Source organism: Heloderma suspectum, chromosome 8 (genome assembly GCF_057233095.1).
Source record: "Heloderma suspectum isolate Gila_16-S chromosome 8, 16-S_ref, whole genome shotgun sequence".
Classification (NCBI taxonomy): domain Eukaryota; kingdom Metazoa; phylum Chordata; class Lepidosauria; order Squamata; family Helodermatidae; genus Heloderma; species Heloderma suspectum.
The window spans coordinates 1,800,736-1,820,264 of record NC_139465.1 but is presented as its reverse complement, the minus strand read 5'-3'; the positions used below and the strand labels follow the sequence as shown (position 1 = coordinate 1,820,264).

General features: G+C 58.5%; 2 protein-coding genes across 15 annotated transcripts in view; one reads left to right on the top strand and one right to left on the bottom strand.

The window, feature by feature from the left end:
• Positions 1-3,739: 3,739 nt before the first annotated feature.
• Positions 3,740-10,828, bottom strand: NOB1 (NIN1 (RPN12) binding protein 1 homolog). 6 transcript variants are annotated; one of them, XM_084812490.1, is made up of 10 exons: positions 10,749-10,828; positions 10,235-10,367; positions 9,099-9,232; positions 8,370-8,435; positions 7,664-7,735; positions 7,024-7,173; positions 6,709-6,906; positions 5,873-5,970; positions 5,589-5,733; positions 3,740-4,295 (listed from the first exon to the last, which is right to left on the bottom strand). In XM_084812490.1, the coding sequence occupies exons 1-10, from the start codon at positions 10,809-10,811 to the stop codon at positions 4,026-4,028; spliced, it is 1,329 nt and encodes a 442-aa protein (XP_084668616.1). In that variant the 5' UTR covers positions 10,812-10,828; the 3' UTR covers positions 3,740-4,025. The 6 variants fall into 6 exon arrangements, with proteins under 6 accessions (XP_084668616.1, XP_084668614.1, XP_084668619.1 ...); XM_084812488.1 differs by having other exon boundaries at positions 6,709-7,173; XM_084812493.1 differs by lacking the exon at positions 8,370-8,435.
• A 219-nt stretch (positions 10,829-11,047) lies between these two features.
• Positions 11,048-19,529, top strand: part of WWP2 (WW domain containing E3 ubiquitin protein ligase 2) — a 45,758-nt gene continuing 37,276 nt past the window's right edge. For 2 of the 9 annotated variants that reach the window (XM_084812485.1, XM_084812484.1), the window contains exons 1-4: positions 11,048-11,180; positions 13,706-13,769; positions 16,789-16,936; positions 17,765-17,886. In XM_084812485.1, the coding sequence (XP_084668611.1) occupies positions 11,130-11,180; positions 13,706-13,769; positions 16,789-16,936; positions 17,765-17,886 (385 nt within the window). In that variant the 5' untranslated portion in view covers positions 11,048-11,129. Of the gene's footprint in view, positions 11,619-13,705; positions 13,770-16,788; positions 16,937-17,764; positions 17,887-19,529 lie in introns of all 9 variants that reach the window. The other 7 variants (XM_084812480.1, XM_084812479.1, XM_084812483.1 and 4 more) reach the window with 5 other exon arrangements.

Below are 19,529 nucleotides of genomic sequence, written 5' to 3'. Positions count from 1 at the left end.
CCCTGCTGTCTGTCCAGGCCCCCAATCCTGCCCTGGCGGCACCACTCATGAGAAGAGCCCCTGCCACTCCTCTTCCCCAGCAGCCAGGGCTGCTTGTGCTTTGGAGGCAACACAGCACTCGGACAGAGGAATGTCCAAACCTGCCTTGTATGTATTGAGCCCAGTTTAGTCTATTCTGCCGGGCCAAAGTCTTTTACCCGCTCTGCTTCCCAGGAGCCTTTCAACTGGCATTGCACCTTGGCCTTGCTTGCTGCACGCCATGCAGGGCTCTGCCACTGACCTTGGAGCCCGTCGGCCTGCCCGGCCCCTCATCTCAAAGTGCAAGCACTGGGAAAATGCCCCTTGTTTTTATGCACTGATGTGAAGACAAGCGGTCTGGCCCCACAGCTGCGCAGCCTGTCCAAAGCCTGGCACACCTCCTCCCCCCCCCCCCTGCCAGGATCTTTTGTGCAGCTCAGAGCAGGGGCTGCGGCACTGGCGTTTTGAGTTCTCGACAACGCTGGGTGGGGGAGTAGAAGAACATGCAAGTGACTGCGCCATCTCCTCTGAGAATGGGAGAAGGCAAGATAAACAAGCAGAGCCTCCTGCCAAGGGACACCCGCACTATTGGGAGGCATCAAGAACAGCAGTTGGTATCCAAAGCAATCGGAGGTCCCCAGGGCCTCCAGTGATGCCACATTTCTTGCTCCAGTCATAAACAAGGAGAACAGGCCTGCCAGTGGAACTCCAGGCAGGCCAGACACCTATGGCAGGAGGCACCTAGAAGCTCAGCACAGCACCGGTATTGATGGCTGGCCCAGTTTGCAGAAACAACCCAAGAGAGCGCACATGCAGTGCCACACCCCTGCAGCCTCTGCGCCATTGCAAGGGGTCCTGTGTAGAGTGCTTGGATAATGTACCAAAGTACCTTGGGGGTGTCCCCAAACTGGCTGTTTTGCTGCTGCATGCGGGGGATATTGTCTTGTTAGCTTTTAACAGGTTGGATTCAGAAGACATCGGGGGATTGGACCCAATGGTCTTCTAGGCCCCTTCCAACCCCACTACTCTATGATCCAATGACATGGCAGTGTGACACCTGGGTGATTGGGGGGGTCTCAAGAGAATGGTAGCGAATAGTCCGAATGCGCCGACCTGCCCCACCTCTGGCAAGGCCACATGCCTGGAAGTCTCCCCCCCCCCCCCCCCGATGTGTTAGCAGAATTCTCATCAGCTGATTAGGGGAACACATTACCAAGAGGAAGAAGCACTTTCTGCTCTCAGCGCTGAGCAACCTGGGGCTGGACAGGGGCCAATGCGAGACACCCAGCTCCACTGCGGCAGCCCCTGCCTGAGGACACAGACCTCTGCCTCCATGCCCCTTAGCTACTTCAGTGCTGGCCTCATCCGACAGACCTTTGGTGTCTGCATGGCCGATTCAGAATAAAGCACAGAAGTCCTGCCAGACAAATCTGATCTCATTTTTTGATCAGGTCACCTCCCTTGTAGGCCATGGGAATGCTGTAGACATAACATACCTCGACTTCAGCAAAGCTTTCGACAAAGTGGCCCATGATATCCTGATGAGCGCTCAAAGTGGGCTAGATGAAACAACGACCTGGTGGATCCACGGTTGGCTACAGAATCGGAGTCAAAGAGTGCTTATCAATGGGACCTTCTCAAACTGGGGAGAGGTAACGAGTGGGGTACCTCAGGGCTCAGTCCTGGGCCCAGTGCTCTTCAACATTGTTATTAATGACTTGGAGGAGGAGGTGCAGGGAATGCGGATCCAATTTGCAGATGACACAAAATTGGGCGGGATAGCTAATACTTTGGAAGACAGAAACAAAATTCAAAGTGATCTTGACAGACTGGAGCGCTGGGCAGAAAACAACAGAATGACATTTCATAGGGATAAATGCCAAGTTCTGCACCTAGGAAAAAGAAACCAAATGCACAGTTACAAGATGGGGGATGCGTGGCTGAACAACACGACAAGCGAGAAGGATCTTGGAATTGTTGTCGATCACAAGCTGAATATGAGCCAACAATGTGATGTGGCTGCAAAAAAGGCAAATGCTATTTTGGGCTGCATTAATAGAAGCTTAGCTTCCAAATCCCGGGAAGTACTAGTTCCCCTCTACCTGGCACTGGTTAGCCTCATCTGGAGTACTGTGTCCAGTTCTGGGCACCACACTTGAAGAAGGATGCAGACAAAGATGATCAGGGGACTGGAAACAAAGCCCTATGAGGAGAGACTGAAAGAACTGGGCATGTTTAGCCTTGAGAAGACTGAGGGGAGATAGGATAGCGCTCTTCGAGGACTTGAAAGGTTGTCACAGAGTGGAAGGCCAGGATCTCTTCTTGATCATCCCAGAGTGCAGGACACGGAATAATGGGCTCAAGTTACAGGAAGCCAGATTCTGGCTGCACATCAGGAGAAACCTCCTGACTGTCAGAGCAATACGACAATGGAACCCATGACCCAGGGAGGCGGTGGGCTCTCCCACGCTGGAGGCGTTCAAGACGAGGCTGGACAGCCATCTGTCAGGGATGCTCTGACTTGGATTCCTGCATTGAGCAGGGGGTTGGACTCGATGGACTTGTAGGCCGCTTCCAACCCTACTATTCTATGATTCTAAGCTGAAATTGTCTACGAAGGTGGCATTGCCATAGCTAGAGGCCATAAAAATGCTTGTGGCCCATCCCAGAAACAGTTGCCGCTGCACCTGTATTTGAAATGTTCCTGCCCAGATTTGCTTTGTGTTAAAAGGAGGGAGCGGCGCTCTGTTGGCACCGCAAACAGGGCGGAGTAGCAAGGGTGGCCTGCAGACTGGGCCCGGCCCTCTCTTTACACTGTGCATCCCAGCTAATCAGCAGCCACTGCCAGTTGGTTTTGCTTCTGGCTATCGTGTGACTCGACTATCTAGTTGTGGCACGCCAAGGCACAGTCAGGAGGAACGTACGGTGCCTGCCTCGAGCAATTGGCTGCTAACAAGCTCTTTTTTTTTTTGGAGAAGTAGGCAACGCTACAGAACAAGGAAGGACTGAACAGTCTGCATTTGCTGCAGCATGACACAGAAAGCAGGAGAAAAAGGAGCAAAACCACGTGGTGGAAAGGTTTCACCCCTCTCCCCAGACTTCGAGCAAGTGGCAGCCCCACTGAACAGCAAACACAACACAAGGCAAATGAAGTGATGTCTTCACTAGGTTAGCTCATGCTCACTGCCTTGAGGGAATGCCTGGATGGGACAGCAGAGTAAAAACAGTGTGCTGTATTTCTTTTACGACAGTGGAAGCAAGATTCTGAGCTGCGCTGAAGAATTTTTCCAGGGCAGGCATTCAGAACAAAAAAACAAGGAGGATCTTACAGATTCCTGGCAAGATGAATCTAGCAAAGGTGTTTGGGGGCTAATCATAGATCTGGCCATAGACTCTTGTTCCTGTTGGCTTTGAACACCCCTGCCCACCCAAAACCTCACAGCCAGCCACTTGGCATGACACGGCTGAGCAGCCGTGGCCCCCTCCGGCCCACACCTGGTAGGAAAACAAAGGGAGGGGCCCGGGCGAGGCCTCTGCTCTTGGCCACTAGTCAGGGCACAGAACCATCAGGCAGTGCAGACGTCAGACCACAAGAGGGTGGGAGGGTCTAGGGGGCCTGCCTGGCCCATCGGACCAAACTCTACCCAGCCCAGTTGGCGGCCTTTCCTCCTGGCACCTGAAAACAACGGCGTTCCCAACGTTACGGAAGACAGAGAGAGAATGCAGAGGGCCCTGGTTTATTAAGAACACTGCTGCTGCACAGTCTTTTGCCTGGGAGACGCCACAAGGCCACCCTCACTTTCCAGACTGCTTGGGGGACGGCACTGTCTTCCCCAGAGATGCCACTCACTCCCCTCCCCTTTCCGTCCACTGCCGCAGAAACACGGCGCATCCGTCCGCAAACACTTTGGCCAAGGGTCGAAGACTCCTACCGTCTCCCAAGCCATTGGAAAAAGAAAAGCGTCCTCTCGCAGCCAGCAGCCTGGGCAGACGGCCGTCCCCCCCCTTCATCTCCTCTTCACAAACTTTTTGGGGGCTGCGTTGGGATTCAGGCGCCTCCTGCCTGCACCCAGCGCCGCATCCCGGATCTGCAGGTTGGCCGCCCGGCTGTAGATGTCGTTTTCCACAAACGGAGAGACGCCCGCGACGTAATCGGGGTCGAAGACATCAGTCTTCTGCCTGGCCTTGCGGGAGAGCCGCTGCTGGGGGAAGTGCTGGTCCTCCGTCAGGTGGGGATTGCTTGCGTGCTTGCCGCCTTGAGGAGCAGGGAGGGAGTGCTGCAGACAGGGACACATAAGAAGAGCCATGCCGGGTCAGACCAGGGTCCATCCAGTCCAGCATTCTGTTCCCACAGTGGCCAACTGGCTCCTCAGGGAAACCTACTAGCAGGACAGGAGGGGAACAGCACGCTCCCACCTATGTTCCCCAGCAACTAGTGTACAGAGGTATCATACTGCCTCTGGTATTGGAGGTAGCCATCAGGACTAGTCGCCATCGATAGCCTTCTCCTCCAGGAATTTGTCTAACCCCCTTTTAAAGGCATCCAAATTGGTGGCCATCACTACATCCTGTGGAAGTGAATTCCATAGTTTGACTATGTGCTGTGTGAAGAAAGACTTCCCTTTATCAGTCCTGAATCTCCCAGCAGTCAGCTTCATAGGATGACCCCATTGGGGTCATCTAGTATTTTGAGAGAGAGAGAGAGAGAGAGAGATCTATCCACATTCTCCACACCAGGCATCGTTTTGTACATCTGTCACATCTCCCCTTAGCCTCCTTTTTTCCAAGCGAAACAATCCCAGCTGTTGTAGCCTTCCCTCATAGGCAGGATGCTCCAGCCCCTTGAGCATTTTGGTTGCCCTTTTCTGCACTTTTTCCAGCTCTACAATATACTTTTTTGGTGTGGTGACCAGAATGCTACACCATGTTCCAGGTGTGGACACACCATAGCAGGATGATGCTGGCAGGTTTATTCTCAGTTCCTTTCCTAATTGTGCCTAAAATGAAGTTTGCCTTTTTAGAGCAGCTGCACACCGGGTCGGCAATTTCACTGAGCTTTCCACCACGACACCCAGATCTCTTTCTTGGTCAGTCATCGCTAGCTCAGGTCCCATCAGGTTATGTGTGAAGTTGGGATATTTTGCCCCAACGTGCCTCACTCTGCACTTGCTTGTGCTGCCTTTGCCATCTGATGCCCATATGCCCACGTGTAAACACACACTCAGTAAACCACGGCCTGTCCCGGCGTCCCTCCCCAGATGGTCAACCAGAGCAGCAGGCAGAGGTCCCTCGTGCTTGGCGTGCCCTCTTCATGGGCTGGAAAGCCGCAGGGCGGAACTGGCGGGCTCCACGAGTCTTCCTGTCCCCAGAGTCTATCAGTCGGGATGGATGGCCAGGGGGGCCTCTCGCTGCTCTTGCCCCAGGCACATTTTGCATGAGGAAATGTGGGGTGGGGCATGGGGCACTGGCAGCCCCTGCAGCAGCAGAGCGGAGCATGGGACACCCACAGCAGGACAGCAACAGGGGTGCGTGGCGCTCAGGCAGCACGTCCAGAGCAGAGCCCCACTCACCCGGAGCCCACGCGGGTTCAAGACCTTCGGGTTCTGGGAAAAATGCACCCGGAGGCCGCCATCATCCTCCACAGTCACCGCCACCTTCTTCAGTGTCTTGTTCCCACAGCGGGGGCAGAAGAGCCGGGTCATTTCAGATGTGGTCCTAGAGGAAGCAGAGAAGCCAGGTGAGTGTCCTGACGGCTCCAGCAGCAGCGGCAGCCTGAGCACCTCTGGCAGCTCCCAAAGGGCCTGGGGACGGCTGCTGTCCATGCACGGGGGGCAGCCCCCTGCAAGAGACCTACATGAAACAGCCGTGGCAACGCAGGATGTAGCTCCGGGCGTGCCGGACCAGCAGACCATCCACCGCCAGCACGTGCAGCCCCATCTGCAGCAGGACATTCTGAAAAAGGAGCAGAGGGAAGCCGCATCAAAGGGGACGTCGGAGACCCAGGGGCTTACCCCCCCCCGCAGCTAGTGTCAGCGGGGGAAGGTCCCTCTTAGGCCCAGCAGGGGTCAGGAATGGCCTGAGTTGAAGTTTGGAGCCTGGACTGCTCTTGGAGGGGGCAGAGCTGAAACAGCGAGGGCTCGCGCTGGGTTTGGGAGTTTGCTCTGTTCCTGCTATTGGATTGACTCTGTTCCACACCTCAGTGCAAGTTCCAAGCCACCTGTGCTTCACGCCACCATTTAGTTCAAATCAGGACACAAAAGCTGCCTCGCCTCCCCTCCGGCTCCTTGGTCTCCTCCCCATCATGGAGCAGCCTTCTGGACCCACATCGCTGCCCCCCGGGGCCCTTCCCTCATCTCCAGGAGACCCCGGCCCCGGGTCTTCTGCACAGATCCCTGAGCTCCCCCTTTCCTCGAGCCCCTCATCAATCAAACCCACGAGAGCCCCGGCACCCTTTCCACTCGTCCCCACGGCGCTCCAAAGTCAGTCCAGTAAAGCTCTGCTTTCAGCGCTGGCCTCCTCCTCACACTAAGTTATTTCATTTCATGGAAGCTTGTTTGGACGGAGGTCCAGGAAGCATTTGGCAGATCCATGCTCCTCGAACAAGCCTGCGTGGATGGAAACAGGGCCGGCTGGGCCTGTAGCCACCCTGCACCTCTGGGGCCCACCTGGTCTCACACAGCCCACACTTGCCTGCATGGCGAAGTCGGTGGTGACGCAGCCAACCTGCACGCCGGCTGGTTCATCACCCCGGCCCAGGTCCTGCTGGATCTGCTGGAGGTTGCTGGGCGTGATCCAGCCCTCCTCCTCTTCGCAGTACTCTCCGCTCCCCGCCTCACCATTCTCCTGGCTGTCAGGGGCCTTGGGCTCGGCAAGGACCACTTCGGCTTGCTGCAAAAGACAGACAGGCTGGGCGGGACCGATGGAGTGCTTGCCCAGGCGGCGCCCGTGCTCAGCGAAGCGGCCACCCGTGTCCAGGCAGGAAGGGGAGCGCACGGGGCCTCTCACCAGCAAGGCCTGCAAGTCCTCCTCGATACTGGGTAGAGGAGTCCTCCAGAAGAGGAAGGAGCCAAACTCGGAGGCTGCGAGCCCTGCTCCGGCTGCACATTCCTGGCTGTCCACAGCTGATGGGGGTTTTTCACCCCCAGGGCGCTTGGTCTAGGGTGGAAGGTGCCAAAGAAGAGTTAGTGCACGCCACTCACCAGAGGATGCGGGGGGGAGCCCTCAGTCCAGCTAGCTCCGTACTGCTGACGCTGGCTGGCAGCAGCGGATTTCCCAGCCCCCCTGGAAATGCTGCCAGGGCCTGGGCCAGCACTAAGCGGCAGCCCTTCTCCACTGGCTGTCATGGAGGGACCAAGTGAAGCTGCATCTCCCTCTAAACACCCGGAAGAGGCCAAAGGGCTACTGGACCGTGACAGGTGGCGAGGGGGAAGGGGCTGCATGCCGCAGCCGCTTGGCAGGCGCTCCAGGCTCTTTCCAATGCTCAGCCCTGGGAGGAGCAGTTCACTCTCCCCAGGACCAAGACCAGGCCATCACCTGCTACCATCCTGGAGGGAAGACGCTCCATCCGGGTGTGCCACACTTGCCCCCTCTTCCTCCCTTCCATGAAGAACAGGTCAGAGCTGGGGTTGCTAGGGCGGAAAGTTACCTTGGAAGGGAGGTGGAAGCCAGCAACATGCACTGGTGCCTCTGGGTGCTGGTTCGTCGAGCTGAGCGTTACCTGCAGGGATTGGGGGGAGGGGGGCAGTGCATCAAACGGGGCGGGGCAGATTGCAGGTCTTCACAGCAGCAGCTGCTTCCTTAACCCCCCCGCTGACCTGCCATAGTCTGGTCAGCTTTGAAACAGCAATGACTGGAAGAAGGTGTTGCACTCAAGCCAGAGCACAGCACAGAAGGGAATCAAAGAGGCAGCGCTTAACTGGCCTCCTTGGAACTTGCAGCCGGGGCAAAGAGAGCAACCCAGGCTGCTAGTCTTTGCGGCTGGTGGCTATGGAGTCCCACATTTTGACAGCAGCTCCCCTTCACCTCCAAGAGTCCTTGAAACTAAGCTGAATGTTCTGCCAGCATTCAGGTAGAACTGGGCCAAGCCACTGCATTCAGGACCCAGCTCTTGCACTCTAGTCACACAAACAAGGTTCGCTACAGTGCAAACATCCACGCTCATGGAGTGGCTTGCTGAACGGCAGATACATGGAGACTCTGGCTCCTATTCTGGATGTGGAAGCTCTCCTTTTAATTATGTGAGCCCAGACAGCTGAGTGATTAGAGCTTCAGACTAGGGAGACCAGAGTACAATCAGCCATGAAGCTCACTGGGTAATCTTGGGCCAGACCCAATCTCTCAGCCTAACCTACCTCACAGGGTTGTTGCGAGAATAAAAGGAGGGGGGCAGGGAGGACCATATACGCTGCCTGGGCTCTCTGGAAGAAAAGCGGGATAAAAACATAATGGCCTTTTATTTATGAGCTTGACTGAGTTTTGATTTTAGTAATGTTACGGCTTTGGGACGGGAAGGGAACGAAATCCAAAGTGAATGAACTGAACTCTACTATTGGCCGGGGGCCCAAGGCTCTTGGGAAGTGGTGTCCCCTGCCCCCTCCCAGGAAGAGCCTCATCATGGCAAGCAGAAGAGCCGCTTGGCCCATCCAGCGGCCAGAGGAACAGCCGCCACAGGAGCCGGCTTCCCCCTTCCCTGCCAGGAAGAACACGCAGCTCCAACGGCCAGTGAACCCAGGACAGCCAAGGCGAGCAGAAGGCGGGCACACTAGCCTGTACCCTGGGTCAGAACAGACTTGCCCAACCTGGCGCCGTCCAGATGTGCTAGATCACAACTCCGATTATGGGAACTGTAGTCCTGCACATCTGGAGGGCACCATGTTGGGCAAGGGATGCTGGATGAGTTGCAGCAACCCAAGCAAGACCCCCACAGCAAAGGAAGGTCACCTTGGCCCCAACTAGGCAGAAATGCCTGGTTGAAACTTGCCACTTCGTAAGAAAATGTTAGTCATTTGGCAGAATGCAACTGTGATGAACAAATCAAGTAAATACATTGCTAGATAAATAATACAAAAAGAATAGCCCACCTTCTGCTCTGGCTCTTTCTTCAAGTGGGCCACACCAACATTCTCGGCTTCCAGCTGGTAGGTCAAGGCCAGAACTTGGATGTCTGTGACCGAGAGACTGGGGTAGTCGCCTGTCTTCTTGGAAAACTCCGTCACTAAAAACAAAAGAGGGTTTTGTAAGTTAATCCACATGCAGAGAAGCAACTCAAGGATGTCACATACTTTCATAGGGGGGGGCTTTCCCCAAAGGGGAAACACGGAAGAGCAGCGCGGCTCACCCAGAACAGCCAGCCCAGGACTCTGCTCCTGGACTTGCTTTAGTTTACTCATCTACAGAAAATGTTTAATAGCTGCTCTTCTGCAGAAAATCTCAAAGCAGCTTCCAAAATAAGAGAGTCCACAACAAAAAGAGCACACAAGAAAAACAAGTCAGGACAGAGTAGAACAAAGTACTAGTATGAATCGCCACAGACTACAAACAAGCCCCTAAGAAACCTCGGCAAATTAGGTTTCACTCAGTGTTGAAAAGAGAACACAGGTGGTGCCACGCAAACTTCCTGGGGAGGGAATTCCAGAGGTGGCGGGGGGCCACCTCTGAAGAGGCCATTGATCTTAACCCCTGGGCGGGTCCGTGTGGGAAAAAGCAGCCCTTTGAGCATCAAGCAGATTGGGGCTTCATAGGTCAAAACCAGAACTCGGAACGGTGCTCAGAAACAGACTAGTGGAGCCAGGTGACAGCTGCTGAAATGCTCTCTGTGCACCCTGTCCCAGTGCATCAGCATGCTGCTGTGTCGTGCGTGGCCGCTTCCGAACTCCCCGCCCCCCCAACCCTAAACCGTACTGCTGGGACCAAGAAAGCTCAGGGGAGCCAGGAGCGGATGTGGAAGGCCTGAGAGCGCCCTTCCGTTCCGACACACAACAAAGCCCTGGGCTCGGGCTTGGTTAACGTGGGGCGCTCGCCTCTGCTGGTGGCAACGGGGCCCTCGTGAATGACAGCGCCGGCTCCGCAAGCCTGAGGCCGCCCCGAGGTGCTGCCGGAGCAGTGGTGCGCACCAGGCGGTGGCGTCTGGCTCTCGCTAGTCATGGCCGAGTCGCATTCGGAGAAGCCGTCTGAACACGGCCGGAGGAGGGCCGGCGGGGGCAAAGAGGGCACTCACCCAGGCGCACGTATTCGGGGAAAGGCTGCTTGAAGTGGAGCTGGTAGGGCAGCACCGCCAGCCGCCGGCGGGCCTCCTTGTCCCGGATCTCAGCCACCACGTCGCGGATCGTGTACACGTTCCTGCCAATCTCCTGCCGGCGGGAAAAGGCACGCGGGGGCCGCCGTCAGGGGAGGGGCCGGCTGGGCGCCAAGGGGCCCCCGCTGGGCGGGGCGGGGGGGAGGGGGGCCCGCCTTTCCTCCCCTGCGGGGCCAGGGCAGCGCAGGGTGCAGCCAGCGGCCCCGAAGCGCCTCCCGCAGCGCCGCGGGAAGGAGCGAGGCGCTGCCCCGGGGCGGCTTTGGGCCGCGGCTCCCAGCGCCCCGCCAGCACGGCCGCGGCCAGGGATGACGGGCGCCGCAGCCCAGACACCCGGAGCGCGCTGGGGCGGGGCGGGGCGGCCCGGTGCCGCTCCGCGGCAGCCCCGCCCTCGGACGCGGCCCTGCGGCCGGGCCGGCGGCAGCCCGGCCGCCCGTACCTGCAGCGGGGCTCCCCGCAGGAACGCGCCGGCGTCGGCCACGACGTGCTCCACGGGAGCCATCTTGCCCGGGCCGCGGCGGCCTCCCGCGCGCGGCACGCCGGGAGGCGTAGTCCCCCTCCCCGGAGCGCGCCGGGAGCTGTAGTGCGGGCTGGCCGGGCCGCGGGCGCGCCGCGCCTTCGTCGGCAGCCCCTGGCGCGCCGCGGCGCGCGCCGCGCATGCTGGGACAGGGGCCGGCCGGGCGCCGCGGGCTTGTTCGCGCCCGGCGCCGCAGCCGGGGCGCGCGCGGGCCGCTGGCTGCGCGGGGGCGCGCGCACGGGCCGGGGCCTCCGCGCCCGGCGCGCTGCCGAGGCGCGTGTCATGTGACGCGCCTCTGGTCACATGACCGGTGCCTGCGGGAGGCGGAAGTGGGACGGAGCTGAGCTGTCGCCGGTGAGTCCGGCGGCCGGGGGCGGCGGGGCGGCGCGCAGCTCCCGCCAAGGCGCGGGGCGGCCGGCGGCCCTCCGAAGCCGGCGGCCGGCGAGGGCCGCTTTCAGCGGGGAGAGCGGTCGGCGGCCCGCCGGACGGCTGCTCCCCCCGGCGGGCGGGCGGCTGCCGCAGCGCTCCCCGGCTAGAAAGAGAAGCGCGGCCTCCCGCGCAGGGCGCCCGGCGGGCGCGTGCGGAGAGAGGAGCCCGTGGGGACACTTCCGCCGGCCAGGCCCGGAGCCCCCGGGGCCGGCGCCGTTGGAAGGCCGCGCGCAGCCCCTTCCTGGCTGCCCTGGCCGCTTTCTTCGGCCGCTTCCGGAAGGCGCTCAGGCTCAGGCTTTGGCGAGCGCAAGAGCTCGTTCTCTGCAGTCTGAGCTCCGCCGCTGGGAAGGAGGTATCCTTGAGGTATTTGGGCGGGCGCGGCCGGGGTGGGGGAGACTGCCGTAGGGAAAAGAGGCAGCGGTATCCTCCGAGGCGAGCAGGCCCGGGCCTTTTCAGGCGTTTTGCCCGGACTGCTATTAGGAGCCTCTGTAGACAGTGCCCCCCCCCCCCGCCGCCGCCGCCGCCGAAAAATGTGCTTCTCTGAGCTCCAGGTGTGTGGGTGGTGATGGGGGGAAGAGGGCACCAGGCTGCCCTCTTCTGCACCAGTGGAAGTGTCCCGACAGTCCATATGTTATGTGTTCTGCAGCTGCCTTGTTTCGCAAACCCTTGCTGGAAGGGGGTGGGCAGGCCCGTGTTGCACCATTGGGTGCTCTTTGTTTTTCTTTTAGGCGACTGCCGGATGGCCTTTGCTAGGGGTGCCATGACTTTCTTGGGGTGTGCAAAGGGGATCCATTCCACTCCTTTGTTTTGCTCTAAGGGGAAGTTTGCACTGCTCCCTTTGTTGCATTGTTTATAGTTTGGAATTTTCTGTCAGAACACTTCTTCACGTGCTGAATGCATGAATGTGCAAAGACTGAGGCATTTTTGCTTCTTGAGATGGCCTGGTTGGCTGCTATGTGTGAGCAGGCATAGCCTTGTGACCTGTGTGACACTGTTTGAACAAAGTGGGGCAAATAGTCTAGTGATTTCTTTCCTGGTCTTGCAAGGGCTGTTGTAGGAAATGGTGTACTTCTTTAAAGGCATGCCAGTGTTCCCAGCTAGGAAGAATCCTGGGAGTAACATGCTATTTCAGTACGAGGCAAGGACGCGGCCTCCAGCGCTCTGTCGGGTGAACGACTGCTGACACGGGCATGACTTGGGATGGTTGAGCAGCTGTTGCTGCTGCCCCCTGCAGCAACATGCCTGGACTCCTTGTTTGCCTCTTGTGTTTTCTGCAGAACGGAGCAATCAATATGGCTGCTGTTTGGGTATAGCTGGGCCTTAGCCAGACATGGCATCGATCTCAGCCCACCCCTTTCCCACACTGCTGGACTTGGTCTTTGGGTCGAGCTCTATCCAGAGGGTTACCTGGGGCCATTGGGGATGAAGTGAATTGCTGTGAGCACCACCCATTCACCTCCACACCGTGCTGGGCTCACAGTAGAGCAGCACGTGTTGGCGCTGGAATGCGTTAATGATTAGTTGGGTTTGTTGGGTTCCTGCTGAGCAGCTTGTGTGGCTGCCAAACGCGTGTCTGTGTTGTTATGAGCCAGCTCTGTTTTCTGCTCTGGTGCTCTTGGAGATCTGTAGGCAGAATTGACCAGCTCCGGGGGGGGGGGGGGGCAAAGTGAAGGAGGAAACCCAGCCAGGAGGGAGCTTCCTGTTTTCCTTTGCTTATCTCACTGGCACATCTGTCATTCAGAGGCTTAAGCACACAGGCAGGCACCCCACATTGGGTCCTAACAGCTCACAGCTCAAGCCTGCAGAAGAGGTTGCATTTGTTTAAAATCTGGTGCTGCTGCTAGCTGAGCCAGAGGCCCCCTCAGCTTCTCCTAGTTGGAACTTGCCATGAGGGGGGTGGGTTGTGTAGGAGCAATGCTGGTAGTGCCTGAGTTGCACTGCAACCTGTTCCTCTGTGCCCTGGAGCTCTCCCCTCCCTTGTACCTTTGCCAGGGATGAGAATCCTGCCCGCCCCCTGCAAGGGCCTAGTGACTGCAGGAAGTGGTTCCTTTCCCCTGAGCTGTTGTTGAGCCTGGGGTTCTGTGGGTTGTCCAGGTTTCAAAACCCAACAGCTGGATGAGCCTGGAACATGGAGGGCACAGAGTGCCCCAGCTATAGGCGGCAGTTGTTTGGGTGGCGAGGAGGGAGAGCAAAACGTTACCTGTGCTGGGCCGAAGGGGCAACGTCGAGGGAAGCAACAGGAAGCAAATTCCCGGGTCTGGCCAGGCACACACCAGGCCCTTGCTGCCATTCAGGTGCTGTGTGACATGGGCTCAAATGGAGGAGCATCTTCTGGGGGCTGCCTTGCTCCGCCCCAGGGCTGACAGCCCTGCTCTGGGTCTAGGGCCAGAGCTCAGAGGGGACTCCCTTACTGCCTCAAAGGCCATGGGTCGCATATTTCTCTTTTGCAGGCTCCCGATGATAAAATGGCTTCTGCGGGGCTGTCTGGAGAGAAATCTCTGCTTACTGTGAAAGGTGAGTCTCGGGGAAGCTCTGTGGCACTTGAGCGGGGAAGCTTGTTCAACGTGATCCAAGTCCCATCAGCTTCAGTGGGTCTTTGTATGAGAGTAGCTGGGCAGCAGGGGAGGGGGGTGTCATTGGCCAATCTCAGATCAGAATATTAGGAACCCTTTAAGACCGACAAAGTGAGTGAGGTGTTTTGTTTTGTCGCTTTGACAAACATTCGAAATGCTGGATGGGAGCTTTTCAGTTAAACACAACTCAGAACTAATTCTGCTGAGCAAACACCTTTTTTTGTGCTGGGAGGTCAGTGGAAGGTGCAGGGAGAGATGATTTCATGCATCTGAGCTGGCGTGAGTGTTCTTAAAAATGAAGAATAGGTTGCTTTATACCCTTCTGTCTTTGGTTTAAGCACCTGACTCTGAAAAAGAGTCTTGTATCACTTGAAAGATTGCACTGCGCTCAGCGGTTGGGGCACTGGCTAGGCCCATGGAAGGCCTCTGCCTCACCGGCTGTTGTCTTTCAGCCTCAGCTGCTTGCTTGCCTGCCTCTTTGTGGTCCCCAGAGCAGGGCTGACTTTTTCTCGGCGTGAGCCAGAGTTTCCCTGCCTGTGGGGAAATCCCTTCCGGTGTGTGTGCTGTGTGTGCTCCGTCTTGCCAGTTAGCAAGCGGGGCTTATTCTGATCTGTTCTCTAGAGCAGCTTTCCCCAGCTGGTGCCCTCCAGAGGTGGTGGACTTCAGCTCCCATCATTCTGCTGGGAATGGTGGGAGTTGTAGTCCCAACACATCTTGAGGGCACTGGGTTGGGGAAGGCTGCTCTAGAGCTTCCCAAGATGGCCTGGACTTCACAGTCCTCCTTCCCTTGTGCTGTCTGATAAGGATGGGGCCGAAAGAGGCTCCCCTCTCAGCTTTGTTCAATACACATGCAGGTGGGGGGCAGGACTGTTCCTAAGAGGAAGGGCGCTTTCCTGATCCTGGAAGCATTGGGCCCAGGTCAGGCTTAGGCAGGCTTGCTCATGGGGCCCTTCCAGTCCCAGCAGCCATTGCTCTCCGCCCTCCACGAACGTGAGGCCCTCCAAGCCTCTTACATTCTGGTACAGGGACATGGAGAGTTTAATTCTTCAGGTTGCCTTCCAGCTACAAGGGTTAAAAATGATGCCTGTAGGCTCCCCCGTTGCCTTCTGGTTGACCCTGAGCCAGCAACACACAGCTAGGTCACCCCTAAGGACTGATGTGACGCTCTCCCCGCCCCAAACAGACTCTGCCTGCTGGCTGTGCAGGGGGTGCCAGGCCCTGCAGGAGGTGTCGCCTGCCTGTCCCCCAGGGAGAGGGCGTGGTGGACCAGGAGGGCCCCTCTTGCAGTGAGCAGCAGCAGCCCCCTGTGCCACCAGGGGGCGCCCCACACCAGCACGTGCTTGCGCTTTCCTCGCAGCCGCAGCAGCGTGGCTGGCTCTCCTGCCGGCGGCCTGGAGGACCAGTCCTGGCTCCCTGGGCTCCCAGCAGCTTTCGGAGCACTCCAGCCAGGGTCTGGCTCTGGATCCCAAGGAGGAGACCCTCCACAGCTGCAAGGGGGCGCCCAGTTTCAGTTCCCACAGTGGGAGTCTGGGCACGTGTCTGGACTATAACGCTTGGTTTGGAACACAGGGACTTGCTTGCGGAGAGGTTTCTCAGCATCCACAGACACTGTACTTCCCAGGATGCTTTTCATGAAGCCATGACCATTCAAACACATTGAAGCCGAGAACATTGCACCACTTGGTCATAGTCATAGCATAGTGGGGTTGGAAGGGGCCTAAAAGACCCTCGAGTCCAACCCCCTGCTCAGTGCAGGAATCCAAGTCAGAGCATCCCTGACAGAGGGCTGTCCAGCCTCGTCTTGAAGGCCTCCAGTGTGGGAGAGCCCACCGCCTCCCCAGGGAATGGGTTCCATTGTCGTATTGCTCTCACAGTCGGGAAGTTTTTCCTGATGTTCAGCCGGAATCCGGCTTCCTGTAACTTGAGCCCATTATTTTGTGTCCTGCACTCTGGAATGATCAAGAAGAGATCCTGGCCTTCTTCTCTGTGACAACATTTCAAGTCCTTGAAGAGTGCTATCCTATCTCCCATCAGTCTTCTCTTCTCCAGGCTAAACATGCCCAGTTCTTTCCGTCTCTCTTCATAGGGCTTTGTTTCCAGTCCCCTGATCATCTTCATTGCCCTCTCTCCAGCTTGTCTGCATCCTTCTTAAAGTGCAGTGCCCAGAACTGGACACAGTACTCCAGATGAGACCTAAGCAGTGCTGAGTAGAAGATCTAGTACTTCCCGGGATTTGGAAGCTATGCTTCTATTAATGCAGCCCCAAATAGCATTTGCCTTTTTTGCAGCCACATCACATTGTTGGCTCATATTCAGCTTGTGATCGACAACAATTCCAAGATCCCTCTCTCTTGTAGTGTTGTTGAGCCACGTATCCCCATCTTGCAACTGTGCATTTGGTTTCTTTTTCCTAGGTGTAGAACTTGGCATTTATCCCTATGAAATGTCATTCTGTTGTTTTCTGCCCAGCGCTCCAGTCTATCAGGATCACTTTGACTTTTAGTATTAGCTATCCTGCCCAATTTTGTGTCATCTGCAGATTTGATCAGCATTCCCTGCACCTCCTCTTCCAAGTCATTAATAACAATGTGGAAGAGCACTGGGCCCAGGACTGAGCCCTGCGGTACCCCGCTCATTACCTCTCCCCAGTTTGAGACGATCCCGTTGATAAGCACTCTTTGCGTCCGATTCTGTAGCCAACTGTGGATCCACCTGATCGTTGTTTCATCTAGCCCACTTTGACCTTGGGGTCTTGTGCTTGCGCAAAGGAGAGATGAGGATCCGGGCAGGTGGATGTGGCTGTGGGGGGAGGGGGCAGAGGGCCCTGGCTGGCAGTGTCCTCATTCTTAGCATGCAGATAGATCAGGCTTGCCCCAAAGCCCTGACATGGAGTGTTTGCTAGCCTGCCCACCTGCCTGGACTGTGGGGAAGCCCCTCAATTCTCCCCTTCCTCCCTCCAGTTGTGTCGGCAAAGCCCAAGGTGCAGGGCCGCCAGTCACGGATCACCTCCTTCGTGGAGGTGACGGCAGATGGGCTCGCCAGCGAGACCAAGAAGACAGGGAAGCGGATCGGGAGCTCTGAGCTGCTATGGAATGAGACCCTTCTGCTGTAAGGAGCTGGGGCTCTGGAGAGAAGGGGGGCAGGACTGAGCTGGGGCAGGTTCTGGGTTTGCCCACTCAAGTCTGTGCTGGCCCTCGATGCTCAGGCAGGCAAGAGGATGCAGGCCTCTAGGAAGCAGCCTTGACCGGAGTCAGACCTTGGTCCATCTGGCTGACTGTTGCCTGCACTGACTGGCAGGAAAGGCCCTCCAGGGCCAGAGCTTACTGGGATCGGGCCTGGGGCCTCCTGCATGTGAAGCGGGGGCTCTCCCCCTGAGCCACGGCCCTGTCCGGCGCGTGCAGCAGCAGAGAGGCGCTGCAGTGGGAATTGCCAGAGGCAGAGGTGCTGGCAAAGCCAAACCTCCTTTGCTGGCCCTATGGCTTCGGCGCCTCCTGGCCCACACCGTCGTATCCGTGGCCTCTTAAGCCTGCACGGTGTGCCTGGCCACCCGTTGACGGCCTTTGCAGAATTGATGTGGCTCTGGATGCCCAGTCGGTGCAGCCTCTCCCCTCACTGCCTGGGCTGACTTGCCTGCTCTTCTTATGCTCGGGAAGCCTCACGGCGGCGTCAGAATACCGTGTCCTTGCATTCCTTTCTTTTGCTTAGTCCGACACGCTTCATGGTTTCTGTTGAACTGCTTTGCTGCCACGTCAGCCTTCCCCAACCTGGTGGCTGGTGCCCTCGAGATGTGCTGGGCTGCAGCACCCACTGCTGCCAGCCAGTGCAGCGGGAGTTGCGGCCCAACTTATCCTGGGGCACCAGTTTGGTGTGCCCACTGGCCCCGAGCATGCAGTCTCGCCACTCTTGCACATGCTTGCTTTCTTCCTTCTTCCCCAGGAGCGTCACGGCTCAGAGCCACCTCGAGGTGAAGCTCTGGAGCTGCCACACCCTGCGCAATGAGCTGCTGGGCACGGCCTCCATCAGCCTCTCCAGCGTGCTGAAGCCGAGCAAGGGGAAAGGTATGCCCCCTCGGCTGAGGCGCCCTCGGCTGGGTTCCCCCCGGGCCCTGCGCTCTCGGCTCCTCTCAAGTGGCCGCCCTCTCCTTCCTCTTGCTCGTTCGGTGCCTGCCCTCGGAGAGCGCTCCCTGGGGGCGGCGGTGGCGGTGGTGGGGGCAGCCTGGCCCCGGAGGGAACAAGGCCTCATTGTGAGGGGCTGGGCGGCCTGTCAGGCGTGCAGGGCTGCTGCTGCTGGTGTGTGTGATGGCCCGCCAGCCTACCCAGCCTCTCCAGGCCCTTCGGCTGCCTGCTGCCATTTGTGGTCGCTGGAGTGGCCCACGGCAGCCGCCGCCGCATAATGGCTTCTATTCAGGGGGCTCAGGGCAGGGAAAGGCTCCCTCCGTCGTCTCCTCCATGCCAAACCCCTCTCTCCCGCCCCCTGCCCCGGATCACAGACCACAGGCCTCATGTTGAGAGGTGCTGCGCCTGGGGAAAGAGGGGGCGTCGGAGCTAAGCCCTGGCCGTTTCCTTGGGCTCTCTGGGCTCGCTGGGTCTGAGCTTGCCACAGCCCCTTGGAGCGTGTTCTCTGGGGGCATGTGGAGCTGGAGCAGAGAGGCCCTGCTGCCTTGGGAAAGGCGAGGGTGGGAAGAGAGCCCCCACGTCCCCAAACAGCTGTTCTGCGGGGGGGGGGGAGGTCCCTCGAGGCCTGAGCCTCCTCTGTGCCTTCTCTTGCAGCTCAAGAATGCCTGGCCCCACGGGCCTCTCAGAGCAAGGGCTGGGCCAGGCATTAGTGTGGCTAGAGGCATCAGGGGCGCAGTGGGGCTGCCCTGTCTGGACCGGGTGGGGCGCTGGAGAGCCTGTCTGATGGGGCTGTGGGCCATTCTAGAACAACCCCCGCCCCTGGGCCCGTTTGCACTCCCTTCCCCGCCTGGGCCCTCCTCCTCCTACTTGTGTGCTGGACACAAAGCTCCTTTCACGAGGCTAGGAGCCGTTTTGGGAAGCAAATGGAAATGGCTCCACTGGATCCCAGCATGGACGGAGTTTCCCCCTGTGCGGCTGTGAGGGGAGGCTCCTTAAAGTGACAGTGCAGCCTTTGCGCGGGGAGCACTAGGGCATGTGCCGGTCCGGTGGCCGAGGTGCGGGCTCTCTGTCCCCGTGACCCGAAATAGAGGCGGTTCAGGCCCAGGCTGGCGGGGAAGCAGAGGGAGTGGCCTCCACCCCGCCCTCTCCGCATGAGCCTCCTCAGTGCTCCAGCGAGCACACAGCCAGAGCGGCCCCTGCTTCCCTGTGCAGTGGGGGCTGCAGCCCTTGGCCCCTGCTGCTCAGAGGAGCAGTGGCAGCTTCCTGAGGTGCTGCCTGCCCATCCCTAGGGCTCCAGGCAGGTTTCCAGACACAAGGTGCACAAAGAATGAGGAAACGAGCGGATGCCCCTGCAAGACCCTGGATGGCAGCCTGGCTCTTGCTCCCATCTGTTGGCTTGCCTGGGGCATTGCTGGCCCGCTCTTCAGCAGGAGAGGCCCTCGGAGTGGCCCGCGAGCAGTCTGCAACAGCAGGCAGCCCCTGCCCATGGACGTGCCTCCTAAAACGCACGGCGCACACGGGGGTGGGCAGGGAAGGGGGAGGCGCGGGCGGCCCCCATCTGAAAGCTCTTGTCTGGGGCCAGAGAG

Bases quoted from the DNA above. Each gene is read 5' to 3' on its own strand.
- NOB1 (XM_084812488.1), bottom strand. From the start codon at position 10,811: ATGGCTCCCGTGGAGCACGTCGTGGCCGACGCCGGCGCGTTCCTGCGG. The intron at 7,174-7,663 runs GTAACTTTCCGC...CTTCCACCCTAG, and splicing joins GCTTCCACCTCCCTTCCAAG to ACCAAGCGCCCTGGGGGTGA. The intron at 5,971-6,708 runs GCAAGTGTGGGC...CTCCTTTTTCAG, and splicing joins CCACCGACTTCGCCATGCAG to AATGTCCTGCTGCAGATGGG.